Source organism: Polypterus senegalus, chromosome 9 (genome assembly GCF_016835505.1).
Source record: "Polypterus senegalus isolate Bchr_013 chromosome 9, ASM1683550v1, whole genome shotgun sequence".
NCBI classification, from domain to species: Eukaryota; Metazoa; Chordata; class Cladistia; order Polypteriformes; family Polypteridae; genus Polypterus; species Polypterus senegalus.
Window position 1 is genome coordinate 141,899,913 of NC_053162.1, and position 25,762 is coordinate 141,925,674.

General features: G+C 36.2%; 1 protein-coding gene across 1 annotated transcript in view; it reads right to left on the bottom strand.

Annotated features, from left to right (window-relative positions):
• Nucleotides 1-4,891: 4,891 nt before the first annotated feature.
• The window catches only part of LOC120535873 (D(2) dopamine receptor B-like), a 376,172-nt gene continuing 355,301 nt past the window's right edge, over nucleotides 4,892-25,762 (bottom strand). Inside the window, exons 5-8 of the mRNA XM_039764002.1 lie at nucleotides 21,745-21,944; nucleotides 8,555-8,641; nucleotides 7,364-7,700; nucleotides 4,892-6,898 (exon numbers count right to left, since the gene is read on the bottom strand). Coding sequence (XP_039619936.1) covers nucleotides 6,702-6,898; nucleotides 7,364-7,700; nucleotides 8,555-8,641; nucleotides 21,745-21,944 — 821 coding nt within the window. The 3' untranslated portion in view covers nucleotides 4,892-6,701. The remainder of the gene's footprint in view (nucleotides 6,899-7,363; nucleotides 7,701-8,554; nucleotides 8,642-21,744; nucleotides 21,945-25,762) is intronic.

The window sequence follows — 25,762 nt, forward strand, 5'->3', positions numbered from 1 at the left end:
TTCTAAATAATGACACCTTGAGCTACAGTAGGTAACAGATACCTTAAGTGTCTATACTGGTTTCAGTCAATGTAGATGAGAAGCAGCTCTGCTCTCAAACCATTGTTCATGACACATGTAAGGATGACAAAACATAGCAAGTATCAGAATAATACTTTTCTGTGGAAATTCCGTTTCACTTTCATAATCATGGACTGTCATTGTGCCCACTGGACTCCAGCTTGTGCTCTGAATCTCACAAATCTCTTTTCCATTTCTCAAGACTATTAAAGAAATACTCTACCCAAAAAAATACATTTTTTAACTATTACTTACCCTTCGTTGTTTGTAGCAATGGTCCAGAAATTTTTTAATTTCTTGTTTTAATGGAGAACAGAGATCTCAAAATTTATAATACACATCAATGGTAGGTAACAGGGCCAAAGCTAAACAACAGCAAACAATATTAAAATGTCTACAAAAAATCTCAAGTTACTTCTGTCTTATATTCCGCATATCAGTTATTCAGCTGTATTCTCATAACATCTAAAACACATGATTTTTCTCTAAAATATTGTTAAATACTTTTGGAAAATTGGAAAAATACAAGAGTTTGCCCTAGTGTTCCTGTCACACACATATTATCCTCACTTTGTACTCAACACTGAAGATATATATACCGTATAGTGCTTTCTGGAGTTATGGTTGGACCTTCACCACTGTGGCTTTGCCACTATGGAGCTTTTGATTCACTGCAGAGATATCTGCTACAGAAATTAAACCAACCCTAACCAGTCCTTCTGTCACTGCCTTCTCAATACAGTAGAGGATACATTCACCAGATTTAGAAGTTTCAAGAAGGTGCTCATTTTAATATGCCCAGTTAAATTCAACATGCCCCTACCTCTGATGATTACAGCCAACTCTATCTGAGTCATCAAGTGTTTTGCCAGAACCTATTCAAGACTGTCTGAAACTCAATGACTTCATTAAACTCCTATCATACATTGGCTTTCCCCTCAGCCACTGCTTGACTAATTCCTTTATTGAACCTTTTAGTCAGACGTGAAATCCTTCATGCTAATATTGCATTGAATGTCACTTTCTTCAACTTCACAGTTGTCTCTGCTGTAGGCATCCACCGATAGGTGCTTGGTTGTTCACTATGATCAGTACTAGTAACCTTTTGGGAATTTCTCCTGGCTGCTACAGAGGTCTCAAACATAGATTTCTTCATACAGAGTTAGACTCCTCTAGCATTGACAGCTGAACTCACCCTAGGAGTATCATCTAGTCATTATCAGCACACACTCAGTTCTCATTTGAGGATTAAAGGTTTTTAAAGCTTAAAATGAAGCAGTAACCAGTTGACCATGTTTTGTGGCACCATAGTCACTTATTTCAGAAACCACAATATGTGAAATTGGAAACTTAATCCATTTTTCTGTTTATTTGAATCCTGCTGAGATTTTTAACAATACAACACTGCAAATATCAGCCTTATTTATTTTCCCCTTAAAAGCCAAAGGATATCAAGCAGAAGAAGAGACAAAGCAATGGTCTGACCATGAGTGTAACTGGATCGTTTTGATCACATTAACAGACACATTTTGCAAAACAAACTACATAATTAGGAAGGTCCTTTTGTGTTTAGCAGTTTTACACAAAGATTTCCATTGATATTTTTTTTTCCACAGCAAACCTGTTGGGTCAAATCTGTCTGATAGTTAGGCAGGAGAGAATTATGGCGGTGGGAGTTGGTTGGAATCATTCACTGAAGACCTTCCACTTTAGAAGCAGAGTAAGTCTGTTTTCTCTTGCCTGAAAAATAGCAGATAACGGCAAGGGATATTCACTGATAGGTTTTTTTTTCCTGTTTTAATTTTATTGATTAGTTGTCAATTAACCATGATAAGTACACAACTCTAACAGAGATGCATACTTTGTTATCCTCAATGCTCATATTGATTCAAAAGACAAAATGAACAATGTTTTTTAGATGGGAACATAAAAATGTAGTGTTGTATAATATAGTGTGGTCCAGATCTAATTATGCAATTTTCATTACGCTATAACTTATTAAGTTTATTACATAGAAAATCTCCTGAAAAATCCTGGACCATTGAGATATGTGCGAACTGAGGACATGAAGAATCGTCTTCGCACTGAACTGGAATCGTCCCCGCATAAATCAAAGTCATCCAGACGATCTGGATCTACATAATTAGATCTGGACCACCCTGTATAAGAAGATGCTTAATTAGTAATTATTTATGAAAAAAGTCTTTTAGATCATACAATACATGTCTGTTAAATTGTATCACATTCTGGCAATTGGATATAAAACATCTGCATCTACATCAATTGTCATGACAAAATATTCATGGCAAAAAAAAAATTATGTATTATTTTTTCAGTAGTTAAGAGACAAAACTTTGGTTACTGCCTTTTTATAAATTGTACAATAAGAGCTTTACAAAGAAATTTGTGAACGTTACAATGAAAGGCACTATATAGAGTTAAAACGGATTGCTTGATTTACCTACTTCTGTTTCTCTGATACTGAAATGTTTGATTCCTCTCTTGTTGCTTTATAAACTGATTTATTTTAGGCCTTAAAAGGTACCATATTGTGACATGGAAATAATTCCCAGTACCTCAAATGTGTTTCTCAGGTGTTTTAGTTACTTTCTTTAGATGCCTTTTCTTTATTGGACAAAATGGCTCTTGTCACACACATGCATTTAGGAGACAGCTAAAGGGCCTGGGGAACTGTAATACTATACCCGACCAGGGGGTGGCAGAGTGTGCTGACTGTCTCTCTCAGTTTCTTGAAGACGATTCCCAGGAAATCTCACCAGGTTCTGGTGCCTCTGATGACGTCACTTCTTGCTCCGGCGCCTCTGATGACGGCACTTCCGGCTCTGGACTAGATGGCATAATTTTTTTTCCCAGCCTTTAAAACCGCCATCTTACCCCCAAATAATCAGTTCTGTTTTGGACTCTGTCTTGTGAACATACAATACTAAACTTTTGCAGCTGAGAAATAATATATGGGTGGCTGCCCCAAACCTTTATGATGTCTGAAGTCTCATTTCTATCACAGTGGCGTAGTCTTTTTCCATCACAAAGTGAGGACCCTGTGGCATGGGCTGATGAGTGTTGGCCATTGACAAGTACTGCTGCATTTTTAGCATGTTTCAGGGAGTCATCATTCCACTGATCCCTTATGAACGAAGCCGGCGTTTCTCTGAACTGAAAGTGTATTTCAGAGAGAGGGTCTGGTCTGACCTCAAGGGGTGGGGATTCCTCCCGGCTCATCGAGGCACGGGTTGATGACGTGTCTACCTGCGACGGCTCAGGAATCTCCCCGTCTGCCTCCTGGCCTTCAGTATCTCTCTCCGACGGCTGTTTACACAGCACGGAGACAGCTGGAGACGAGTCATCCACGTCTATAGCTAGGCCTAAGGTTTTTTTTGGGAGTAGTAATTGGCACACCACTTTTATTATTCAACCAGTCCCGCCCGAGAATCACAGCGAAAGGTGGATGCTGGAGGACCGCCAAGGTAATTTTTTTCAGCGATCCTCCATAGCTAATGAAACATCGGGCAGTTTTATATTTACGGGTTTCCCCATGTACTGCACACATGTAAAACTGGTTGTTGTTTTAATCCACTGTCACTGTAGTACATATCGGCGAGCAACAATGGAAATGTTACTACCGGTATCAAGGAGTGCTTCTACTTTATATCTATTAACTATTAATACTCCCGTATGTGTTAGCGTTTGGGGGTTGACAAGTGCAAATAAACAGCCTCTCCCCGTCCACCTGCATCCCTCCTCATCCCCCGGCAGTTTATCTGCCCCAAGGTTCTGGGTACTTTGGAACAGGCTCCGGTTTATATGAAAGAGACCTAGTTTGTGTGACGTAATCGTCACAGAATCCGCTAGAGGACCGTTCTGCTCTCTCAGATTGTGAGTCCGATTTGGATTTTGCCAGGAGCTTTATAAACTCCTCCAAGTTGTGGAATTCTCCCCAGGCCAGCTGGGCAACATTTTTGGGGAGTCCCTTTAATAGCAAAAAACATGCAACCTGCTGCACTATTTGAAAAGGTGTTATTTCAAACAGCCTTAGCCAATGGGATTTTTGCTCCTTGGATCTAACTCCCAGTTTTTTAATATTCTTGCCTGCTAGCCTGGGGACAGCCCATTTTTATCTGGGATCTTAACCCCAATGGACGGCTCAGCTATCTCCTCCGAGAGAACATAATGAGCCCCCTTTGTTTCCTCCATAGGAACCAGCACACATCTGTAAATCTCATCCATATTCTTCCTTTGAGAAAATACTAGGCTGGTTTCATATTTAAGAAGCGGAGCCTGCCCCAAGTTACTCCTTACCCCTAAACGATTTCCCCACCAGGAAACTCGGCCCCAGTACTTTCTCACCTAATTAATTCTTTGGTCCTGTCCCATTTTCTTTCGGGAACCACCATCCTGCCGACTATGCCACTGTGATAGAAATGAGACTTCAGACATCATAAAGATTTCGGGCAGCCACCCGTATATTATTTCCCAGCTGCAAAAGTTTAGTGTTGCATGTTCACAAGACAGAGTCCAAAACAGAACTGATTATTTGGAGGTAAGATGGCAGTTTTAAGGGTTGGGAAAGGAAATGATGTCATCTAATCCCGAACCGGAAGTGACATCGTCAGAGGCCCATCAACACCCCCCCAATCCCCCTCCACCCCCCACAGGAAGTGACATCATCAAAGTCCCCAGAGCCAGAAGTGACGTCATACAAGGTGTCGGAACCTGATGAGATTTCCCGGGAATGGTCTGCAAGAAACTGAGAGAGACAATCAGCACACTCTGCCACCCCCGGTTGGGTGTAGTATTACAGTTCCCCTGGTCAATTAGCTGTCTCCTAAATGCACGTGAGTGACATTCTATACCAAGTAAGAAGAAATACTTTTCAAATACCTTTTTAAAAAAATTTTGCAGGCCAATAAAAAACAAACATTGATAAAACCAAATTCTTTTTATGTCACAATGATATAGTGAACTGTGATTTAATATCTTCCATTTCCTTAATTTATGTCTATAAAAAGATCATTGGGAGACCATTGTTAATTTTGTCTACTAATACAGAATGAACAGCCTTTAAATAAAAAGGAACAAATCAATATATCCAGTATGGCTGGGTTCAAATTCATAATGAGTGGTTGTCTTTCTTTCTTTGCATTATTCATGCAAAAAATACATAAATAAATAGTCTCAATTGGACTTTGACCATAAAAGATAAGTATGAAAGTTCTCAAATATGTTCCTTCAATCAATCTCACAAATTTGGCCCAACGTATTCATGTTAAACAGTTTGTCTTGTGTGGATTGTGCCATATTCAGAGGTCATCACTGATGTAAATTAGTGCAAACTCATTTAAATTGTTACTAATGGAAATATAAAGAAAAGAACACATAAGAGAAAAGATCTCAAGAGAATGGATTAATAAGAACAATAAGCTGTAACAAGCTAATTAAGCTGTAACTTAATAGTTTTTAAGTGATAATATATTAAAACAATGATGTATTTTCAGAATTTTATTAAACAAATCCTTGTAATAGCTGTTCCCAAAAAAGTGGTGAATGAAAATGAAAATATAAAAATTGAGTGCCAGTCAATTGCTTTTGGTTATATTTTAGAATTTTTTTTGCTTGCTAAAGGCGTTCTGTTTTATTACAGACTAAGTGCCGTGCATACAGTTTAATGAAACTATGTCTGTTACATTTTCTGAAACACACTATGATCAGTAATACTAATGATTCTGTTTTTTCACAAACAATTTAGCATGTTTTATCATTTTTGACATGGGCTTATATTTCATGTTTTATTTACACTTTTAGCTACTCTTTCAAAACATTTATTTACTAATCAAATAATTAATGTCTTTCATTCTGCAAAACTGATACTGTTGTTCAGATGCAATAAAGTGCACCCATATTGTGATATTTCACAACTCCTGAAATAGCAAAAGTCATGCGTAATGAATTTCATTTTAATTGGCAATATTCTTTATATACAGTCCCAGGCATGTGACAGTTTGTTAGTCCGTGTCTCTCATACTAAGAGTCAAATGCACTTGTTCCCTTAAAAAACATAATACTGAAAGATTAAATTTAAATAGCAGCTTCTTAACATTGTACATTTTCAAACTATGGCAGAAAACTGTTGCTTGCCCTTATTTGTTTTTATTTAAAAGATTTTTTTTGTGCTCATTTCAGCTGACTTCTGCAAAACATATAATAAATGGCAATAAAAAAAGAATTGATTTGATTTTTTTTTTCTATGACATTCTTTAATAACCTTTGACTTGATGGTTTAGTCTTGAAATCTGTCACAATGCACTGTGGTTTCAAGTTTGGCAAATAAATAAGCAAGGAAACAAAAATCCCATCAAAAAAGGAACATAAATCCATAAAATTCCTTGGAATCAGCTCAGTATTCTTCACTGTAAGAAACAATGATTGTGTTACATTGCAATACTCCTTCCCATGGAGAAGTACGGATCTGACATCTCTCTTCTTAGAAAAATATTTTCAAAATGTACAATCAATGTGCCTTTTTCATACAAATCTGTGCTAATAGATGTCCAGTGACTTGGGATTTTTCCAGCTTTTGCTTGGTAATAATTTACAGCATAGTTATTTTTTGTCCATCAGCTTTCTTAGCAGTGAAGTATTTTCATGAAAGCCTTCCGGAATTCTATGTTGAAGGTGGTGTAAATAATCGGGTTCACGGCACTGTTGACATAACCAAGCCATGTGAATGCGTTGTACATTTCTGGTGGAACTTTGCATTTTGTACAGTGCGTGTTAAGAATGTGAGTGATGAAAAATGGCAGCCAGCATATGATAAAAACACCTAAAACAGGTAAAAACAGTTAATAAAGGTTAGTTATTTTAATAAATATAGTTAATAAAGGTAGTATAAGTAAGAATGTCCCATTGTCTATTCTGAATATTCTTTAATCATCTACAATTCTTCTCAGATTGTTTTACCAATATGTGATGCTTATCCAACATAAAAGGGATCAGCATATACAATTTAATTACATTCTATGTGTACTGTGAAAAGTGCAATTAATAAATATCTTTTTATTGAATTGAAGATCAGAAGTGAAGATTTAAATTTATATTACAGAATATCTTTAAAATTACACTTACCTTTGCATCTATTCCTGTATTATAGAATTGAGAAGCCATTACCTAATCTTATGATTATGTTTCAAGTTAGCATTTTGGATGTTCTTCCAGAGGACATGACATTGAAATCAGTATAGACTGTATATTGTGTATAACATATATAACATCAAATAAACATTCTTACCAAGTACGATGGCTAACATTTGTGTGGCCTTCTTCTCCTTCTGCTGTGAAAGCTTTCTTTTACTTAATGTCTTAATAGATGTTCTTGTTTTTCCATTCGGCATTGACTGGATCTCAAAAGCTTTGGCTATTTTGGGGATTTCTTTTGTATGGCCATTCTTCTCTGCTTTAACAGGACTGTCAGAAGGAGAAGGCAAAGTAGATCCTACGCATTGATTGGAGGTTGCTGGCATGGCTAACTGGTGATTCACAGTTACTTGCTTGTGCTTTATCTTTTCAGGAGGGCTACTACTGGAAATCATATCCATTTCCAAATCTTCAGGGTGGTGTGCAGCTTCCTGAATAACAATATGAGTTTAAACAAAGCAGTAATGATAGGTGTTCTGAAAATGTGCTCCAGAATAACTAATCAAACAATTATGCCATTAATAAAGATATTTTAATAGTAACAAGAATATTCATTAAAATATAAACTGATAACATTGCAAAAGAATAGAATAAATGAGTCTGTGAGAGTAGAGGACAGAAATATATATCACTTTAAAAGATACCGAAAATTAAAGTTTTATGATTTGCATTAAAATGAACCTTTCACTTTAAACATTTCATTATAAGATACTGTAGCTAGCACAGCATCTTACGTCTCTATGGAGATCATTCTATTTTAATGCAATTAAACGTTGTCTTTAAATTAAATATCCAGCATATGTTCTCTAAATTTTTAAGGTATTGAATCCTACAAATAAAGACTGCCAAAAGAGAAGGCTCAGCTGCATCTAATATTCATGAAAATCTTTCAGCATCTCCATTTAAAGGCTCTCTCGTCATACATTTTAGCCCCTGGATCACCCTTTGTGCTGAAGCACAGCTGAAATAAGCATCTGCTTTTGTGCTAGAATTAATTTGATCAAAATGAAAGATGCTGAAAGACACTAACTGATGTTAACATAATTGACACTGAAGTCTGTGCATTCTTGCTGTATTTTTGCTCACAATTACTATTCTGTGTGCTGTATGAATTTTTTTTTTCATTAATGACAATTTTACATTTGTTTTTTATACTAAAAGTTATTATCAAGAAACATTTCCAATGTGTTCTTCTGTTTTTACTTAGTGGTTGAAACATTTGTTATGTATGCCATTAAAATATCTGAGAGTGCAGCTTAAAATTCAAATATAAAGTTAAACTTACCACTTTCTTTTTGCTTACTGGAAAACTCCCATTTGACTTAACAATAACTGTGCAAAGTTTAACATCCTCTGGATGTGTGCATTTATCCTGCAATGAAGGGAAAAACAATGGACAGTTGTAATATATTATTTACCCTGTTTAAGTAAAATAGTAAAGAAGAAATATTAGAAGTGTAAAAATAACATACAATAAAATAAAGACATAATTGATTAAACAAATAACAAAAAATAACAAATATGGCAATGCCACACCAAAACCTCAGGTCTTACAATCCTGCATATGAATAAAACTGGAAAATGGACAAGTAAAGTCAATGCTCAGGTATGTTTGCTTAGTGAAGGTAATTATATACAACAGGCACTAATGCACATCAAATGGCCAATGTTAAATGAACCCTTAGGGTGTTACAAAATATCCTTAAAACGAATATGGAGACAATCTCTTTGCATTACAGATCTACTCTGAAAAAATAAATGAAACTTGTGAATTTACATCACTATGTGAATACTGTAAGCCTCACATAATACCATGCAGCTTCAGTCTCATCACAATTTACCTGAGAAATACCAGTCTGGCTTCCGCATTGGTCATAGTACAGAACCAACACTAAATGTGTTTTAAACAACATTCTGTAGTACCAGGGTGTTACCAAAGTCTTATCCAAAGATCTTGACCATACATTTTTCTTCTCTCTCTTGTTAAATTAACTCTAGCCTGAAGGAATCTATTAATGTTTTACATTTAAGATTTCTCATTTAAAGATTTACCAATGTTGTTTCTTGTCCTAGTGTGTATATAATCACAGGGAACTCCAGTTTCTTTATTACATCTTTCTTGAAAAAGGGGCCTGAGTTGCCTCGAAAGCATGCATATTGTAATCTTTTTAGTTAGCTAATAAAAGGTGTTATTTTGCTTGGCTTTTCTAAACAACATTCTGATATCCTCTAATAAAGGAAATTCCACATCAATTATGTTGTTAGATTTAAACACAGCACTTGAGACTATGGACCATTCGGCAGCCTCACTTCTGTCAGTGTGCCCCAGGGCAGCTGTGGCTACATAGTAGCTTATCATCACCAGCGTATGAATGTGTGTGTGAATGGGTGAATGACTGTTGTGTTGTAAAGCGCCTAGGGGGGTTCTTGAACTCTAGTTAGGCGCTATATCAAATACAGGCCATTTACCATTTTACCATTTAATTAATTGTGTCAGTGAGTTACAGGAGGGGATAGAACAAAAACGTTAGTTATTGGAAAGAATAATGCTGACCACAACAACATTCTGTCACTCTTTAACTCAGTTGGAATCACCATATTTATCACCATACTTATCTGAACTTATCATCAATTACAAACCAGCCTGCACATTGAGATCTAAAGATGCCGGCCTTCTTATGATTCCAAGGATCAATAAAATAACAATAGGAGGTTGAGCTTTTAGTTACAGGGCCCAGAAGCTGTTGAATGATTTGCCTGCCGATATAAGAGATGCCCCTTCAGTTTCTGCTTTTAAATCCAGAAATCTGAAAAAGAAATATTAGTATCACGATAGTTTTAAACCGCTACTAACCCTACTCTGTTCTGTTTCTCTTCTCAATATCTTGGTACCTAGGTGCCACTGCTCTACCGCCAGGCTGCCCTCCTGTGTATGTAAAAGTCATCTCAAATAAAGGAGTATTGTAATCATTGGATGAAAAGATTCTCTCATTAGACTACAAGGCCAGCACAAACTCCAATATAGAAAACCCAGGAGAACAGAGGCAACCAGCTGGATGAGATCTTCAGTACTGTGACTTTGTTTTTGACTTTCTCTGTTTCAGTTTTAATCTCCTCCATTGTAATCTGGCCATAGCTCATCATTTAATTAATGGGCAGATATTGTTGGCTTGCATTTATGTATTAATTTTACCGTGTTCTCTGGGTGTTTTAACAAATCTATATTTATATGTGTACCAGTTCTGTATTCAGTAATCAATATAATCTATACTTATATCTTAAATGAGAATTGTTCATAGTGCTCTGTGCCTGCACTCAGTGAAGAGCACTATATAAGAAATAAGTTATATTGCATTGTATTGTATACCATACAATATCATAGTTCAAGTGTTTTATTTTTATTTTGGACAGCTAGATGTTCAAGTTACAACATTCATGCATGATGGAATGGAGGTATTCATAAATTTAGTTCCGATGACAGGTCATATTATGCTTTTTTTTGAAGCATTGATTCAGTCCTTTCAGTAAATATCTATTTATTTTTATAGTGAAATATTAATTCACTCAAATCCCCCTTCATTGGAAACCTCCTTTACTCCTATTTTAGAGGGTGCTGAAGTGGTTCAAGTCTTAACTTTCTGAATTGTCTTTCTGTATTTAATGGTTTGAATCATAGGTCAATGATTGGCCCTCTTCCCTTTCTCGCTCTATTTTTCTGTGTGACCTTGGATGATCACCCGCTCCTATACTTAATATGTTTCATGTTAACCCAGCCCTTTTGCATCCTTCATCACAACATCCATAAGATCTGAGAATCCCTCTGCAATTGCGACACTAAGCTCACTATTTAGACTTTTATTTTCTTTACTGTTATGGCTCCAAGTACCTGCTATCCAATCTCTTCAACTCAGTCAAATATTGCTGTCTGACTGAAAAATTGAATTTCTTGATTTATTCATACTACCTTTCTTCTTCACTCACCACAATGGCTTATAATTGCTGAACTCCTCTATTGACCTAACAGTCCTTGGTCTCCTCGTCTCCTCAATTTCTGTGGTTTGTATTATACTGTGTGTATGTCCTCCAAAAAGTCTTTGTTTTGCTCTTATCTGTTATTAACTGTCTCCTGTTTTCCCAGAGTAAAGTAATACATTTACAATACTTTCTCATCTATTGCTTCCAGGCAGTGCATTCAATTTGACATGAAATTCAAGGAGAAATGTTTTACATTAACAAAGTTTTACTTTAAGTTAAAGTTTAGATTAGGAGAATTGTTCACAAAGTACAGACTGATATAACAAAAGAAGCACCTTTAACTAACCGATATATACTAATTAACACATGTGCTATACAATTTCCAACAATTATAAATACTCATGAATTTCACTACTGTCTCAGTTCAGCTTGAAACATGCTTAAGGTAACTGTGATGGGATCCCTTGGTATATATAAAGGAACCTTTGAATCATCCAGAGTGTCAACTGATTATTTAATAAACAGAAAATCCCAAGACACCATCCAAACCTCTACCAGTGTACCAATCTGCAGAAACCTCTTGAAAACACGGACTTTTGCAAGACATCTTATGAATGCTTAGGTTTCCTGTCCTTTAATTCTGTCCTCTTTATTTTCTCCAACTATAGGAGCACTTTCTACTATCAACTAACTGTGGTTCTACTGGACTTGTAGTATTCTTTTAGCCTTAGGATTATTTGCAGTACTAGTTTTTCAAATTTTCTCTCCATTGTTTGTTAATATTCTATCTACTCTCTTTTTATGTGCTTAATGTTTTCTACCAATACTGATTTTCTGTACAGTATCTTGAATAATAATAATAGGGTGGCACGGTGGGTGGCACTGCTGCCTTGCAGTTAGGAGACCCGGGTTCGCTTCCCGGATCCTCCCTGCGTGGAGTTTGCATGTTCTCCCCGTGTCTGTGTGGGTTTCCTCCAGGTGCTCCGGTTTCCTCCTACAGTCCAAAGACATGCAGGTTAAGTGCATTAGTGATCCTAAATTGACCCTAGTGTGTGTTTGGTGTGTGGGTGTGTGTGTATGCCCTGAGGTGGACTGGCGCCCTGCCTGGGGTTTGTTTCCTGCCGTGCGCCCTGTGCTGGCTGGGATTGGTTCCAGCAGACCCCTGTGACCCTGTAGTTAGGATATAGCGGGTTGGATAATGGATGGATGGATAATAATAATAATAATAATAATAATAATTACTTCAAAAGTGTACAATGCTTTCTTATAATGCCACAGGAGACCATTTGATATTTGTAGGACTGCACACCTTAATGAAGAGCCCCTTGTATCAACTACCATAGGGGCTGCATCCAATACTAATGGCTCCAAATGTATAGCCTACCACTGCACCAATACAGTACATATTTCCTTTTTATTATTCAGGTGTGCTTAAAAGTTTTTGAACCCTTTAGAATTTTTTATATTTCTACATACATATGACCTAAAACATCATCAGATTTTCACTCAAGTCCTAAAAGTAGAAAAAGAGAAACCAGTTAAACAAATGAGACAAAAATATTATACATGGTCATTTATTTATTGAGGAAAATGATCGAATATTACATATTTGTGAGTGGCAAAAGTATGTGACCCTCTAGGATTAGCAATTAGTTTGAAGGTGAAACTCGAGTCAGGTGTTTTCAATCAATGGGATGACAATCAGGTGTGAGTGGGCACCCTGTGTTATTTAAAGAACAGGGATCTATCAAAGTCTGCTCTTCACAACACATGTTTGTGGAAGTGTATCATGGCACGAAAAAAGGAGATTTCTGAGGACATCAGAAAAAGGGTTATTGATGCTTATCAGGCTGGAAAAGGTTAGAAAACCATCTCTAAAGAGTTTGGACTCCACCAATCCACAGTCAGACAGATTGTGTACAAATGGAGGAAATTCAAGACCATTGTTACCCTCCCCAGGAGTGGTCGTCCAACAAAGATCACTCCAAGAGCAAGGCGTGCAATAGTCGGCGAGGTCAAAAAGGACCCCAGGGTAACTTATACGCAACTGAAGGCCTCTCTCACATTGGTTAATGTTCATGTTCATGAGTCCACAATCAGGAGAACACTGAACAACAATGGTGTGCATGGCAGGGTTACAAGGAGAAAGCCACTGCTCTCCAAAAAAAACATTGCTGCTCGTCTGCAGTTTGCTAAAGATCACGTGGACAAACCAGAAGGCTATTGGAAGAATGTTTTGTGGACGGATGAAACCAAAATAGAACTTTTTGGTTTAAATGAAAAGCATTATGTTTGGAGAAAGGAAAACACTGCATTCCAGGATAAGACCCTTATCCCATCTGTGAAACATGGTGGTGGTAGTATCATGGTTTGGGCCTGTTTTGCTGCATCTGGGTCAGGATGGCTTGTCTTCATTGATGGAGCAATGAATTCTGAATTATATCACAGAATTCTAAAGGAAAATGTCAGGACATCTGTCCATGAACTGAACCTCAAGAGAAGGTGGGTCATGCAGCAAGACAATGACCCTAAGCACACAAGTCATTCTACCAAAGAATGGTTAAAGAAGAATAAAGTTAATGTTATGGAATGGCCAAGTCAAAGTCCTGGCCTTAATCCAATCGAAATGTTGTGGAAGGACCTGAAGTGAGCAGTTAATGTGAGGAAACCCACCAACATCCCAGAGTTAAAGTTGTTCTGTACGGAGGAATGGGCTAAAATTCCTCCAAGCCAGTGTGCAGGAATGATCAAAAGTTACCGGAAACGTTTAGTTGCAGTTATTGCTGCAAAGGGGGGTCACACCAGATACTGAAAGCAAAGGTTCACATATTTTTGCCACTCACAAATATGTAATATTCGATCATTTTCCTTAATAAATAAATGACTAAATATAATATTAGTATTAGTATAATAGTATTACTTTTAGGACTTGAGTAAAAATCTGATGATGTTTAAGGTCATATTTATGCAGAAATATAGAAAATTCTAAAGGGTTCACAAACTTTCAAGCACAACTGTATATTATCATTTCTTACTCATGTACCACCTATTCATCACACCAGTATTCATGCAAAACGGGCCACTACTTCAGTGTTTAAGTTTTTATCAGATAATATATACAATATATATAATGCATATGTATGTCATTTGTCATTGTACAGTGCTAAAGCATCATTTAATGTATTGGTAAAGTCAATTATAGTATATACAGTATATATTTTTGTTTATCTTTATCTATTTTTCTCTTATATACAGCTTTTAATGGTGAATGTTAGTCATATTCATCCATACATCCTCTTATTCCAAATACAGGATTATAGTGAAGCACACATAGTGAAAAACACAAGTGTACATCTTAAGAGCATTTAAACCAAGGCAGAAACAAAATTGTGGCTTTCCATTACAGGACAGATATGTGCATACAGCCACACTTGTCACATCTGGCTAGTTTAACCTACTGTTCAGATGTGTGAAGGAAAGTAGAGCAACCACAGAAAAATCTATTCAAACTACAAATCCAGTTTCATTATATCCATCAATTCATCCATTATTGAATGCATGTAATCCAGTCCTGTGTTGCAGGGGCCCAAGGTCATCCCAGCAGTGTTAAGTGCCAGTCGATCACAAGTCACACTTACTCACTCAACCATAGTCATTCACACTAATTAAACTAACAAAAATATCTCTGTGATATGGGCACAAAATCAGAGTACTCTGAGAAATGCTTAGGTAGTAACAGTGAGAAAAGGCAAACCTCACACATATAATGGCTAGACTGGGATTTGAACCAAAGACTTTGGATTTGTGAGGCAGCAGTGGTAACCATAGTCTCACCCCAAGTAGTACACATGTATATACAGGGAAAGTGTGAAACTACGCAAAACATTTTTAAAACTAGGTTCAATTTAAGGCTCACATTATTGAGGCTTGTGCTTCTTCTATCAATCACAAGTATCCAATGTGGCATGGTTGTAGCACTCATAGATGAGGCTCATCATCTTTATTTTTAGCTCTAGTCGACCTCTGTGAATTACCTGCTGGTGAAAGAATTACTGAACAACTGCAGGATGGGGTTAAACTGGATCAAGAACTGCACATGTATTGAAGAAGCTGACATGAGAGCCACTGTTTAAAACTCTGAAATGGTGTTGCCAAAACCAGACAGCAAAACCGTGAGCAAAGCCAAAGCAAGAATTGTCAAAGGTTCTAAATTAAAGAATACAACCAAGATGCCAACCACAACCCACAGCCAAGACGCTAAAATTGTAATAGAAAGAAATACAATGAGACATTAACCAGAATGCTTTCAACACAAAGAGCGCAGGATTAAGATCATTTGAGGTTTTAAATCCTGGAAGCTGTACTGATGTATTGGGTTATAATGTCAAGCATCATGACATGGATATATTGTCTCTTGGAAGGCAGCCCCTAGCAATAATATCACACGTCCTTGCAACCTGGTAACAAAATGCTGAAAGTATAAAATGGTGATGAGATACACTTAGAATTAGAAAGAAAAAATGTATTTTCATATTTAACTAAATTAATAGTACAAAACACATATGTAAAATTATGAATAACAGGGAAATAGAAAAAAAATACTAAGTATCCCAATTCACAATAGTGCTAACATCTAATCAGATGTTCTTCCACACGTTTAAACTGACTGAGAAAACATGTGTAGCTGAGTCTTGCTCAATATGAACATCACATGAAGCACACGCTGTGAATAATTTCAGTTTCTGCCTATATCACTCAGCATGGTTGTTTAATGTCTGCACTATAAAGGGTCATAGTTATTTACCAATAAAAGTATTAAAAAAGGAAATCACTATTCAATTTCTTTTTATAATTTTATTCTTTTAAATTATAATGATGTTGGTCACTTGCTAACCTTTTCATATGAAATTATTAAGTTGAATTCAAGATGGCAGAGGGATGTTCACAATGTGCCTTGGGAGAAGATTTGTTTTCTGGCATGGCAAACATTACCAAGCATAAAGCCAAAGCTGCACAGGAATGACTTAAAAATAACAATGTTAATGCACTGTAGTAGCAGAGTCAGAGTCCAGATTTGTGGCTGGACTTAAAAAAGGCTGTTCGTTCAAAATCCCCATGCAACCTGACAGAGCTTGAGCAATTTGGCAACAAAGAAAAAGTGAAAATGGCAACATGAAAAGCTGATAGAGAGAGAGAGAGAGAGAGAGAGAGAGAGAGAGAGAGAGGCCTGACTAAATCCTGTCATGGTTGACAAAAGTAGATCTATTAAATACTTATGTGAATACTTGCACAGTGAATTATTTTGTCTTATACTGTATTTTTGTAACTAATTTTGACCACTTTGGAGAAATCTATTTTCATACTGTCATTAGTCTTTTTCTGTTGATCAATGTAAAAAAGCCAAATGAAATCCAATGTAATTCAATGTTGTATAATTATAAAATTTCAAAACTAACAAGAGGGTGAATATTGTTTATAGACCCTGTGTATAGTACCTGTTGCTGTATTTCATACATGCTCAGGGAGTCTTGTAATCATTTGTTTCATGCATTTCTAGCACCTGCCACATTTTCCAGCTGCTACTGGAACCTTTGGATGTTTTTTTGAGTTGGAATCTTTCTGTTGGTAGATGTAGCTGGTATAGATATGGGAGGGCACTCCCTTCTCTGTATAAAGGAGCTTCACCAGGGCATGGGCCTATCTGTTCCAATAAAATTCATATGATTATACAAAACATTCCAACCCCTAGTATCAATTATGTTAAAACAATGAACCACTTTATGATTCTTTACTGGGTTGTGTGGTTCTTCATAGACCCATTGCTCAGAAAAAAAAAAAAACATTTCATTTGGGAAGGGTTCTTTGCTTCTGAAACTTGATCATCCAGTTCAGAGTGATTGGCAGCTGGTGCTTATCCAGAACATGTGGCACATAGTAAGAAGGTTGGTTAGCTGTATGCCATAAAGCATTCACACTTACTCATACTAGGAAAATTTAAAGTGGGCAATGTCTCTGAAATGCACATCTCTGGATGTGAGAGAAAAATGTGAACAAAAAAACAAATACATTAATGAGGAATAATCATACAGCTGCAGTATATACAACAAACAAACAATTAACATTCCAAATTTATTTATCCTTTTCTGCTTGCTTTTGTAATGTTGATGTCTCTGATGCTTATTTTTTGTGAATAAAAGATGAAAGCATTTGTTCTATATTTGTTAAAATTTGTATGCTTTTATTACAAAAATAATGTACGGCATGAATTGTTTGCTTTGCAATTTTCACCTTGAAGTTGCAGGGTAATGGCACATAAAACCAATTTTAGTGTAAGTTGTCTCTTGCGCTTATAAATATGCAGCCCTTGTTTTAGATGAAGGCATCAAAAGTCTTTTAAATTCAAATGGTGCTTTTCATATTCAGCATTTTTATATCATTGTGCATTTTTCAGGATACACTGTGTTACTTATGTTCTAATATTGCAAATTGATTTTGTGCTTTTTAAAATTTTCTTAGATCTTGTCTGCAGACTACATTTTTATTAATTTCTTTCATAAAATGGTACATGTTAAATAATCTGTGTGACTTACACGAGATATATATGACCTGAGTGAATTTATTAATTTAGAAATTTAGGAAATATTTGTTAAAATCAACTTTTATATTTTTTTCATTAGCATTCAGTTTACCAGTAGTTTTTTTTTTAAAAAAAAAATTTTTTTGGTTGCTGCAACACATCATATCATAAAACACATTTGTACTGGTACCAATTTTTAAGAAGAAGGGGGATGTGCAAAGCTGTAGTAACTACATGGTGATAAAATTGTTGAGCCACAGCATGAAGTTATGGTAAAGAGTAGTGGAAGCTAGGTTAATTAAGAAGTGAGGTGATGATTAGTAAGTAGCAATATGGTTTCATGCCAAGAAAGAGCACCACAAATGCAACGTTTGCTCTGAGGATGTTAATAGAGAAGTATAGAGAAGACATTGTGTCTTTGTGGACCTGGAGAAAGCATATGACAGGGTGCCTTTAAGAGGAGTTGTGGTATTGTATGAGGTAGTCGGGAGTGGAAGAGAAGTACGTAAGAGTTTTATAGGATATGTACGAGGGAAGTGTGACTGTGGTGAGGTCTCCATTAGGAGTAATGGATGCATTGAATGTGGAGGTGGGATTACATCAGGGATCGGCTCTGAGGCCTTTCTTATTTGCAATGGTGATGGACAGGTTGACAGATGAGATTCGACAAGAGTCCTCATGGACTATAATATGTGCTGATGACATTATGATCTGTAGCAAGTGTAGGGAGCAGGTTGAGAAGACCCTGGAGAGGTGGAGATATGCTCTAGAGAGAGGAGGAATGAAGGTCAGTAGGAACAAGACAGAATACATGTGTGTAAATGAGAGGGAGGTCAGTGGAATGGTGAGGAAGCAGGGAGTAGAACTGTCAAAGCTAGATGAGTTTAAATACTTGGGATTAACAGAGTAAGGGGATTGTGGAAGAGAGGTGAAAAAGAGTACAGGCAGGGTGGAGAAGAGTGTCAGGAGTGATTTGTGACAGACAGTTATCAGCAAGAGTGAAAAGGAAGGTCTACAGGACAGTAGTGGGACCAGCTATGTTATATGGGTTGGAGATGGCGGCACTGACCAGAAAGCAGGAGACAGAGCTGGAGGTGGCAGAGTTAAGGATGCTAACATTTGCATTGGGTGTGACGAGGATGGATAGGATTAGAAATGAGTACATTAGAGGGTCAGCTCAGGTTGAACGGTTGGGAGGCAAAGTCAGAGAGGTGAGATTGCATTGGTTTGGACATGTGCAGAGGAGAGATACTGGCTATACTGGAAAAAGTATGTTAAAGATAGAGCTGCCAGGCAAGAGGAAAAGAGGAAGGCCTAAGAAAAGGTTAATGGATGTGGTGAGAGAGGACATGTAGGTGATGGGTGTGACAGAGCAAGATGCCGAAGACTGGAAGATATGGAAAAAGATGATCTGCTGTGGCAACCTCTAACAAGAGCAGCCGAAAGAAGAAGAAGGTTGCTGCAACACATCAGACCATTCAGTTTTTATAAAAAATATGATCCCCTTGTTCTATTTGCAATTCCAAGTAAAACTTTACTAAAACAAATTAATTTGTTTATGCCCTCTTCTTATAAGTTTAAAGAAAGAAGAAATACAAAGTAAAAACTAGAAACTTTAAAGCAAGCCTGACTGAGAGGTATGGTGAAGAAACCTCATATTAATAATTAACATACAGCATGTAAAAAGAATGCAATATGTGAAAAGATTAAAGGAAACACATAAAGACAGCTCTTTTTACACTTTTCATAGAGTGGAACAATTATATTTGCCAAGTTCTTAATCAAATTTGGAAAGTAATAATTTAGGCTTATGTGTGCCTCCGAACAAAAGTACATTAAATACAGAAAAGTAATAATTACATGCATGCTAAAATGAGTAAATTGCTTGAAGAATGAAAAGTTTGACTTTAGGCCATGCAGTTTAAGACACCCTCTGCCATTAACATATATGTAAAAATAAAACACAGGGCAAAGATACTAAAAGTAATATTAAAATAAGTAATTATTTTAAATAGTGCCTTTCATACTACTAACTATCACAAAGTATTGGAGGAGCCAAGTTAGAAAAAAAATTGTAATAATGATTTACACAGTGACAAATAATAATTAGTGATTACAGGGATTTTCCAGTTTCTCAAACATGAAACTCGTTCAACGTTTTTTAGGGGTTTAAAGTTTTTTTTTTAGGTAGAAAACAAGGAATATTGCTCCCTAAAGCCTTGTTCATGAAGTTGGCCCTTCATCTTTGTAGGTTCCGCATTCATGGATTCAACCTCCTACCTGAGACATAACAACATGCCCCACAGGCAGTGCAAGATTTCTTTGATGATGTAAATAAAAAGAAGAAATAGATTCCTATAACAATGTTTCTAACTAAAGCACCAACAAATGCAAAACCTGTACCTTGAACATCCTCAGTCCTCAACTTCCATAGATCTTGACATTAGTATTGTTGCAACCTCACGGTCCGGACTTGTGAGGGTGGCCGCAGACTATCAAACAGGTGGGAATTCCTAGAGAAGCCAGCTATGAAGCAGCCCCATAAACAACAGATAAAGGGGTGGTATGAACACAGCACTTAGAGAGCACTTTGATCATATTTCCTGGCTGCTATAGCCAATTGGGCCAGATGCTTGGCTTGATGGTGAGTCTTGGATTTGGACCATGAACTTGGGTCTACTCACTGACAACAGGGGGAACAGTGTGGTATATGGGTTGCCTCTGACCTGCGTAGTGAGGTGGAATCCGGTGGTGTGCATGAGGTCACTAGGGGACAAAGCTGCTGGAAGTTATGTTTCTGAATTTAGTGTTTATTGGTTTATGCACCTTCAGTACATTAAAAAATAAACTTCTAAAAGATTACATACTTAAAAAAATAAAATGAACACACACAGTTTTTGACATTTTAATAGCTTACTATTCATGTTAATTGACTGACATATTTTATTACCTCATATTGTCTTGAGATGTTTAATACCAATATGGAGAACATTACAATAGCAAAACATCTTCCTAAATGCAAACTAGAGTTTGCCTGTTCGGAACCCTCCAACACAGAAGGTTTTTAACAATTCACCTGCTTCATCAACAATGTTTGCTATTTCCTATCACCTTGCAAATCTTTACCATTTCCCTTTGCTGTTATCTTTTCAGGGAATTCAGGGTTCAACTTTCTGCTGCAGGATTTCTGTTGGCAGAAACCAGGCATTTATACTTCCATTTTGAGTCATGCATTACCCCTATATACTTATGCCTGTTAAATTGCAGTTGTGCTGTTCAAAGTTCATTGTTACATTATATATAGTAAAGAACAACAATAAATAAATTGCATTTATATAACATAGACTCGCCACTTATAGGACATAAGGAGGGGTTTGTAGAGTGCACTTAGGATTCTACAAGCTGGTTCCATTGATTATATCCTTGTACTATATGTGCAGCAGTGTCAATATGGTCTTATTCAGTGAGGTATTGTCATCATCTCATAAGAAGAAAAGTTCATCAGGACTCCTAGCACCTTAGTCAAAGCCAAGATTTGGGTCTGGAGTGAGTCTGATGGAGCATTTATAAGTAAAAAACTGCACCAAAATATTTGAAAAACTTGGATGTAACATGCCCAGTACAACCAAAGACTCTTTCTAATACATCTGCAATGTACTTTGTTCCATTCGTTTATTCTTGTAGATGTCTGTTACTTTACATAGAATATAAAAACCTTGAAATCAGAATAATTTTTATAAAGTTATAGAGGCACCAGAGAACTTGATCGATTAAATTATCAATTAAATACATTATAAGTATACATGTACATGCACATACACACACCATTAATTGAGTATACTATATTGGGCACCTCTGTAGCATAACAATGAAAAGATAATTTTTTTAATTAAAGATGAAATTAATATTGTAGTAAAAATCACCTTCAAAGGAGCATGCATTTCAGAATCCATCCCATGACTGCCACGTTTTGTGTTAACACGCTTCCTTCGCTTTCTAAGGACCACATAAATCTGGACATACACAAGAAGTGTGATAATAAAAGGAACATAGAATGAAACAATAGAGGAGTACACCACAAAGGCAGGGTTTGCAATTACACACAGGGCATCATCTCTTGTTGCTGGAAAAAAAGAGAGAAAGAGATTAATTAAAATGAATTTCACACACATTGCAAATATTGTTTTCTTATTTCTTTTTTTTTGTTTGATAGTTTGGAATTTCTATATTACTCAACAAATTGAAAATTTTGAAGTAAAGATTAGCAAATTCATTAAAAATCTGAAATCTCTGAAAACTGAAATCTCTCATTCATGTAAATATACATGATCCTTAATTCAGTACATTGTAGAATCCCTTTAGCAGCAATTACAGCTTTGATTCTTCTTGTTTATGCCTCTATAAGCTTTATGTACCTGGAATTGGGTATTTTTATCCCATTCTTCCTGGCAGATGTTCCCAAGTTTCATTAAACTAGTTGAGAAGTGTCAGTAAACTGCTGTCTATAGGTCTTCCAAGACATTTTCTATGAGTTTAAATCTGGGCTTTGGCTGGATCACTCAAAGGCAGTCTGAGATATGTACTGAAGCCACTCCAGCATTGTCTTGGCTGTATGCTTCGAGTCATTTTCATACTGAAAGGTGAAAGGTCAGCCCAGTCTGAGATTACATACATTCTGGAGCAGGTTTTTTGTCATGCACCAGTCAGCATTTGGGTGTATTCATCCTTCCCTCAGTTCTGACCAGTTTCCTTTCCTCTGTGGCTTTGAAGAACCCTCATGACACGATGCTGCCACCACCATGCTTTATCGGGATGGTATTAGGCAAGTGATTAGCACTGCCTTGTCACTGTCATAAACAGGGCTTAGGGTTCTGACAAAAGAGCTCAGTTTTAATCTTATTAGACCACAGAATTTGTTTCCTCATGCTTTTAGACTCCTTTAAATACTATTTGACAATCTTCAATTGGGTTGTCAGAAGCTCAAGAAACTCAAGAATTCTTTCCTACTAGCCTCTCTGTCCCAACACCTTATTGAGATAGTGGACTTCTGCAGCTCTCCTAGAGTGACAGTTGAATTTTTGGTTACTACCTTGACCAAGGCCCTTCTTGCCCATTTACTCAGTTTAACCAGACAGCCAGCTCTAGGAAGAGTCTTGGTAGTTTTAAACCTCTTCCATTTCACAAGCAGTGACATGCAGTGTGAATGTAATACCTTATATACACAGGTTGGTGCCGTTCTAAACAATATCCAATAAATTCAGTTTGCCACAGATGGACTCCAATCAAAGTTTAGACATATTTCAACAATAATTAAATCAAACAGGATGCATCTGTAGAAACCTCCTACACAACAACAACAACAATACAATTCAGAGTTTTGGTTAAGATAAGGTAGGTTAGATAGACGTTATTATCCCAGTGGAATATTTGTTTGCAGCAGGAATATACAAAAACAGAAGACTTTGTTAACTAGATCCAATAAATAAACAAAGGCACATTTGACAACCAATGTTATTGCATAAACAGACATTCAACGTAAATACAAAGAAGAATAATTACTTTCAACAGTACACAAAATAATGATGCATAATTTAACATGTGGCAGCATCCCTACAAGTAACAGCATTGAAAAAGCTTATATTACTAAGAATAAAAGAGTTCTTAAATCTGTTGCTTTTTCCCTTTGGAAACCTAAATCTGCAGCCTGATGGCAAAAGCTAGAATTTAGAGGAAAGAGGATGGCTACTGTCTGACAGAATAGATTCGGCTTGCTTTTTAGCCTGTTTGCAATACATTTCAGTGGTTGAGATCTGCTGTGAACCAATAATTCTACTGCAAATTTTTATAATGTTGTTAAGATGATTTATATTCTTATTCCTGATGTTGCCAAACCAACAGATAAAAGCAAATGTAACAATAGATTCAAAAAAGAACAATAATGTGTCACTGTGGTTTTGCCCACTTTAAAATAGTTTGGTTTCCTAAATAAGAAAAGTAATGTTAGATAAATTGCTTTCTATTTACAAATCAAAACATACTGTATGTTAAAAGGACCATTCAAAACAGATGGAGAACCAGATGCATTGTCTAAATGAATAATACTCAGAACCAAAAACAACTTATTACTCTATGGTTTGCAAGCTATTTTAATATTTCTGTTCTATGGTTTGCTATCAATGTGCACTGCCTTAATTTTACTTTTATTGCAAAATTATACTGTATGTGATTCCATTTCATCAGTTAGCACATATAGCCGGCTCAAACTCTTTTTCAAGCTGTGAGTGAAAAACAGAAATGTTTAATAAGTGCTGAGCAACAAAACACTGAAAATATGACGCCAATTACCTTAGCTGTAGCTTTGTTACATCTTTAGGGAGTTAGACAACACTCTTCTGTCTATTGCGCTCTTTAAGCTGAAGAACTATCAAATGAATTTATGGAATAAAGAATGCCTTTAAATGTCTTTGCAGAATAAACATGAGGATAATCCTTTTTTTTAGCCTAAGGCAAAGAAACTTGTTATTTTACAGATGGATATCACACTTGATAAGAGACTGGTTAACGTTTTATGCTCGCAGAATTTCTCAGGGGAAATATCCACATTCAGTATGGGAATCTTCAGTTCAGCTAAGTTCAGGTAATTTTATTTTTTATTTTGTCCACTTTTGATTAACCCTTGTCTTCCAAGTGAGTTCCTAGAGACATGGGACCCCTTTTTATTTGCTATAAAAACATAATTTGTATTGTTTTATCAGCATGATAATGACTTTTCTTAATTTTTTCATAGCATTAGTTTATTTTGATGCTATATTCCTTTAAAGAAGATTATGTGTAAGCTTTGTTTAGGATCTCAGAGACCCCACAGTAAAATACAATAAAATGTACACCTTTCATCTCTGGTTGATGTTAATGATGCCATTGGCTCATTACTACTTCTCCCTAATAAATGTGTGCATGAACATTTGAACATATATACATATAAATGTGCATGCACATATATAGAAATCTTTGCAAAACACCTTCTGTATCTCACATACTTGGAGTCAGAAACACCTGCTACAAGGAATGCAACAGTGCTACTTTTTGAAATCAAGTTTTCACGTGGGTTCATCTGTAGGTCTCCATAGGAAACATTGGCATGTGTCTTTCTCATGTGCTCTTTTTCAAACTCCACAATGCCAGCTCCTTGAACCCAGTTATAGTTTGCAGATCAAAGGTTTGTTACAGGCACATTCAAAGGGAAGTAAGTACATAGCCTTTTAAGTCATTTCTTCTGAGTGGTTTGTTTGGGGTTAGCCCCACATCTCCCAATCACAAGGGGAATTGTGTTTCTCAGTTAACCAGATAAGATAACCTTGCTTCCAAAAGTGGAAAATTGAGAGATTTAAAACTAGAAATACAATTAAACGTATTCCAGATCCAATCAAATATGCTAATGGTCATGGCACTGACATAAATTCAGCTACTGAGCTGTACATCACACCTGATGTAGAAAGAATTATTCTTGAGATGTCAAAATTACAGGATAGGCGGGCAGATTGTAAAAAGTGGAAATATGTAGATGTGATCTTTCTGCACAACTATTCTAGTTTACTAAATTAGCAGGAGTGTACAGGTCACAAGTTAAAGAAAGAAGGCGTCTTGGTATTACTTTAGATTAAGTATTTTATAAATGTATCTATTTTGTACTCATTTACTAGAATGTAACAGAACCTTAACAAAGGTTTCATTTGGTCTTCAAAACACTTATTAAACAAGAGCAGATAGGTTATTCATCTCTGTGAAGAGTGGCATTTTGGCATGATGATAAAATCAAAAGTTAATATGAAGATTTTACAGGTCTTTTTCTAAATATGTAATATTAAGAGAAATGTGTCTCATTTAAGCCACCTCAGACCACTCCAAAGTGAAGTTTTGTTAGCAGGTCACATTGCAGAGATA